Source organism: Microtus ochrogaster, chromosome 15, assembly GCF_000317375.1.
Source record: "Microtus ochrogaster isolate Prairie Vole_2 chromosome 15, MicOch1.0, whole genome shotgun sequence".
Classification (NCBI taxonomy): domain Eukaryota; kingdom Metazoa; phylum Chordata; class Mammalia; order Rodentia; family Cricetidae; genus Microtus; species Microtus ochrogaster.
The window spans coordinates 12,954,112-12,959,880 of NC_022017.1; the positions used below are offsets into that span (position 1 = coordinate 12,954,112).

The window sequence follows — 5,769 nt, forward strand, 5'->3', positions numbered from 1 at the left end:
GGTCTCTTTACACATTTATGCAACCCCTAGAGTGTCTAGAACTCTCTATGTACCCCAGGCTGGAATTAAAGGCCCATGTCACCATGGCCAACCTCTACTATACTTTTTAGCCTCCCTAGGTGGCCCCTCTCGCATCCCCCCACAGCCCCAGAGGCCCAGGCTCTGCAACCAGCATTGTAGAGAGACAGCAGTCCCAAGAGTGCCCTAAGGGACAGTTACCTGCTGGGGTGCTCGGCCAGTGAAAGAAGAGGGGTCCAACAGATGCTCCAACTGGGAGTGGATGGGGCTGAAGTAGGCATCTGCCCGAATGCGCTCTATGAGGTCATTGTCGCCCCCTTCCTGCTTAACCACGGCAGCTGCCTGCTGGGAGAGCACTCTGATCTTCTCGTGGCAGTCCTGGGGAGAGAGGAGGTATCAGCATCATCACCGGGTGCTTAGACCTCCGCCTGCTGAGGCGGCTATTCCACAGTGACTCCTCCATGGCCTCTACTCTTGAGACGGGTGCTCTTCCTTCCACAACCCTGGGAACCATTGGTTCTTGCTTCCTCCTCACTTCCAACAGATTCAGACCCAATGACAACCTTTTTTTCTGATTCACCTTTTTTTTTCCTTTGGAGAGAGGGGAGTCTATCTGTGTAGCCCTGGCTAGCCCTGAACTCTCAGAGATCCACCTGCCTCTGCATCCTGAGTGCTGGGGTTTGAGGTGTGTGCCACTGTACCCAGCTTGATTCACTGTCACCATACCTGTCGGCTGCCCCCAGCTTTGACCATTGCCATGATGATGTTCTCTGTGGCCATGAAAGGCAGCTCTTGCCGGATGCGCCGTTCAATTACCTAGAAGGGGGAAGACAGATGTTTCAACATTATGAGTCACAGAGTACGCCCAGTAGGTCAGGAAAATGCACAGTGGGGCTAAGGACTGACATTGTTTACAGAGATGGGGGATGCAATGCTTTATTCAGGATCGCGTTTCTCAATTTTCTTATAAATTTAGATTTTTCTCCCTCCCTTCCTTAAAAAAAATGAAAGTCTTTAAGTAAACTCTCATAAGCAGCTTCATGGGAACAGCCCTCAAGACTACCAATTTGGGTGGCGAGCTGGCCCAAGAGTACTTTTTGCTCCTGCAGAGGACCTGGGTTTGGCTCCCAGTGGTAACATGGGATGCTCACGACCACCCTCCCTCCACTTGCTGAACTTGACTGCTCTACTTCAATGAGTATGTGATGGAGAAGAACCCACCTGGCCAGGTGTGGTGGCTCACGCCTTTAACCTCAGCATCCCAGGAGGCAAAGGCAGGACACTCTGTGAGTTTAAGGCCAACCTGGTCTACATAGTGGGCCCCAGACTCAAACAATAAAAGCCAACCAACCAACCAACCACGATGAAAACCACACAAAACAAAACAACAAAAACAAGGTGACTAGTGCCACTTCCTCTGCTGCCCAAGTCAAGACAAGTCAGTGTTTTTCTCAGTCTGTAAGCGTGTCTATGAATTAAACATATCTGCTTCCCTCTGCTGTCCTGGACTCAAGAAGGGGGTCTGGTAGAAGAGCTCCCCTGGGCCAGACTACAGCACCCCAGTACATTCCTTCCGGAGCACTCCCCTTCCCATATCCGAGGCCTCTTACTTTGGGGTACACCACCAGTCCTTCAGAAATGTTCTGCAGGGTATTTAACACAGTATCTGCAGTGAGAAATGCTTCCGCCAAACAGAGCCGTCTACAAAACAAACACATTCAGTTAATCAAACGTCAGAGACCTACAAGGCGCGTCCAAGAAGCTGCCCTATTGACTTCTCATGCCTTATGTACGCTGGGCAGTTTCCTTCAGTCTCATGATGTCACTACCCCAATGTCCTCACAACCCTCTCATCGTCACTTCTAGTCCAAACCGTCTGCCCAAGCAGCAGACCTTGTACGTGAGGCTCTACCTCAGCGTCCAGCATCGACCTGGCCATCCCCTCACTGGCTCTTGCTCACCACTACCAAGCTGCTCTCCCCTGCAGTGGGCCTTCTCTCAGGAGCACCCCACTCCCCAAGTTCTCTCGTCAGCCACCTAGGCTGGCCTGCTGGCCCCTCTGCTCATACCCTTCTTTTCCACCCACGTGGCCACTGGGCCCAGGTGGACTGGACCCCTGAAGAGGTCTACCTCGTTCAGTCTGCACGCAAGACTCGCTAAATGACGCTGGGGAATTTCAGCAGGCAACTGAATTCGGTTTTACTGTCTACCACGGCCTTCTGTATCTGAGAGCTTAACACCCACGACTTCTGTTAGCCACAGGTTGATAACGCTTGGAAAAATAAACTGCTCAGCAGTCAGTTTCCTCACTCCCCAACTACCACAGTGACAGCAATTATTCACCAGCATTCACACAGTATCAGGTATGAGGTGCAATCTACAGATCATTTACAGAATACAGGAGACGGTTTAGCCATTAAGAGTGCTTGTTGCAGGGGCTGGAGAGACGGATCAGTGGTTAAGAGCACTGGCTGCTTTTCCAGAAGACCACAGTTTAATTCCCAGCACCCACATGGCAGCTTATAACTGTCTGTAACTCCAAGATTTGACACCCTCACACAGATATACATGCAGGCAAAATGCCAATGCACATAAAATAAAAATAAATAAATTATAAAAAATTTTTTAAGAAAGTGCTTGTTGCTCTTACAAGAACCTGGGTTCAGTTCCCAGCACCGCACGGCCAGCTTCCAACCATATGTAACTCCTGCACCAGGGAATCCAGTAGCCTTGTCTGAACTCTGTGGGCACCAGACATGCATGGTGCACACACACACACATACATGTATGCAAAATACTCATATACATAAAATAACCTAAATTTTAAAAATATAAAATAGACAGGAGGACATGAACAAACAGGTTTTCACAGCAAAGCTAAGACTCCTCTTGGGGCTTTTAGACTCTCCATAGACTAGCTGCTACCTGTGTTCATATCTTAGCCAAGAGGGCTCCATTCGCCGACTAGGTAGCTCCCTATAACCTCCTGCTCGTGTCTTTGTGTGTGCTTCTGATCACCCTTTAAGTGCCCATGTTTCCTTTCCTTTGAGACAGGGTCTCCAGGCCAGGGTGTGGTGTGGGAGGTCCTTCTGTCTATGTGTTGCTTTTATTGGTTAATGAATAAAGAACTGCTTTGGGCCTATGGCAGGGAAGAACAGAACTAGTCGGAAAAGCGAGGCTGTATGCTGGGTGAAAGAAGGGTGGAGTCAGAGAGAAACCATGTAGCCTGCAGGAGACAGATGCTGGGAACTTTACCCCAGTAAGCCACAGCCACGTGGCGATATACAGATTAATATAAATGGGCTAAATTAATATAAGAGTTAGCCAATAAAAAGCTAGAGCTAGGGGCTGGAAAGATGGCTTAGTGGTTAAGAGCACTGACTCTTCTAGAGGTCCTGAGTTCAATTCCCAGCAACCACATGGTGGCTCACAACCATCTGTAATGAGATCTGGCGCCCTCTGGCCTGCAGGCATGCATGGAGGCAGAATGTTGTATACATTAAATAAATAAATAAACAAATAAATAAATCTTAAAAAAAAAAAGCTAGAGCTAATGGGTCAAGTATTGATTTAATTAATATAGCTTCTAGCTAGCCAGGCAGCTGGGAACCAACAAGAGACCTCCCTCCAACAAGGGTGGAAGCTGACTCCCTATGAGAATGGCCTTGAATTTCTAATGTTCTTGCCTCCAACCCTGTCCCCATGGAGAGCTGGAATTACAGGTGTAATGGGAATCGAATCATAGGCTTTGTGCACACTAGGCAAGCACGCTACCAATGAGCTACATCTTGACACTCCCTTCCTAAGCCATAAGCCATCGCCTCCTTTAGGAAGGCTGCCTGGAGCCTTCAATCACTGCACTAGGGGTACAACACCAAGCAAACTGCTCGAGCCAAAGCTGCTTGAGGATAAGGAAGAAAGCAGACATGTTCAAATCTGCCTTTTTGCTTCCTTCCTCTAGAGCTCCTCCCATTGTGCTGCGTGTGTTGTCCCAGTCACTGACCTGTTGGCACTGTCATCCAGTGTGCGCTCAAACCACTGCACAGAAGCTGTCTGTAGTGGGTCCATGACAAGGGCCATTAGGTGACGGGCCAGGCTGCAGCAGCGTTCGGAGCGCATGGGGTTCCGCTTGTATGGCATCGCACTCGAGCCTGCCCAGAGAAGAGGACAGGATGCAAGGGCAGAAAGGGATCTAGGGACAGCAAATGCGCAAACATCTGCTGGGTGCACCTGAAAAGCCACGGGGATACCCACATGCCTCTCCAGCAGGGGGTACCCACATGCCTCTCCAGCAGGGGATACCCACACACCTCTCCAGCAGCCACTACTTCACACTCACCAATCTGCTGCTTCTCAAAGGGCTCCTCCATCTCCTTCAGGTTTGCCAGGAGACGTATGTCAGTGCAAATCTGGGGAGGCAGACCAGGCATCATTCCATGCTTGCTACACAGGGGACCTGGGGCCAGGCCAGGTGCCAAGCTCTTTTTCGGTTTGTTTGCTTCTGAGACAGGGTCTCTCTGTGTAGCCCTGAATGTCCTGAAACTCACTTTGTAGACCAAGCTGGCCTTGAAATCAGAGATCCACACCTGCCTCTGCCTCCTGGGTGCTGGGATTAAATGTGTGCCACCACTGCCAGGCAGGTAATAAACTCCTAGCGTGTGCTGTTGCTGAGTTCAAAGCCAGCCCTACCCTCCTAGAAGCCCACAGAGTTTCTTCTACTCAGGTTTTGTTCCTAAAAAACAGAGATGACGAATACAAAGAGCAGACTAGGAAGGTGGCTCTGTACTGAAGCGCTTGCCTGGAATGCACAGGGTCCCGGGTTCTAAGTACCATAGAACAGAAACAGAGACATTCTTAGCCAAAAACTGTGTCAAGTGTCAGGAAGCTGATTGTGGTGGCTCTAACCTCAGTGGTTGAGTCGTCTAGGCTAGCCTGGGCTATACAGAACACTCTGACTTGAGTTCAAAAGAGGAAGAGACATAGACAGATCATGTAGCTTAGGATGGCTTTTAGCTTGCTATGTAGCCAAAGAAGACCTTGAACCAATTCTGCCTCTCCCTCTAATGTGATGGAACCACAGGCCCAAGCTACTATTTGCCTGGCTGCAGAATTTTGAGTTTACTATATCCTTCAACAGATGAACATGTTGTAGATGTAGGAGTAACTTCCTTCCCTTTGGCACATCTCAATTTAAAGGCTTTCCTTATAGGTCCCAAATTATCACGACTAACGTACTGAGATACGATTAACTGAAAGTTCGTGTGTCGAATATTTCTTTATACTGTGTGACTATGTCACTGGGATTGGTTTAATTAAGCAGACAGGCCAATAGCTGAACAGGGTAGTTAGGCGGGACACAGGGAGAAGCAAGATGAGCATCCACTGAGAAAATGTACCAAGGCACATGGCAGAGCGTAGAGAAGAAACACGGGTTAATTTAAATGTAAGAGTTAGCTAGTAAGACTCCACTCGGTTATTTGGGAACTGGCAAGTGGGAAAGACACTTCTGCCCACAAGCCTGGGGCTGCTTTGGTCTGTCTGAGGGTTCCTTAAAGTTCCCACCCTGCAAGCTGCTGCCCTTACCTTGTGCACTGATGCCCCTAAGCTGGCCAGCACAGACAGCACTTCAATGTCCACTTTTCGTGTATAGGTCTGTCCTGTGATGATGAAAGCTCTAGAAATAAACAAAAAAGAGATCTATGTTAAAATATGTGATTATTAGGCTGGAGAGATGGCTCAGAGGCTCAGACC

The 5,769-nt window shown here is 49.0% G+C and overlaps 1 protein-coding gene across 1 annotated transcript in view; it reads right to left on the reverse strand.

Annotated features, from left to right (window-relative positions):
* The window catches only part of Adsl (adenylosuccinate lyase), a 21,053-nt gene that overhangs the window by 1,339 nt on the left and 13,945 nt on the right, over window positions 1–5,769 (reverse strand). Inside the window, exons 7-12 of the mRNA XM_005354168.2 lie at window positions 5,602–5,692; window positions 4,358–4,427; window positions 4,022–4,169; window positions 1,629–1,719; window positions 745–834; window positions 220–396 (exon numbers count right to left, since the gene is read on the reverse strand). Coding sequence (XP_005354225.1) covers window positions 220–396; window positions 745–834; window positions 1,629–1,719; window positions 4,022–4,169; window positions 4,358–4,427; window positions 5,602–5,692 — 667 coding nt within the window. The remainder of the gene's footprint in view (window positions 1–219; window positions 397–744; window positions 835–1,628; window positions 1,720–4,021; window positions 4,170–4,357; window positions 4,428–5,601; window positions 5,693–5,769) is intronic.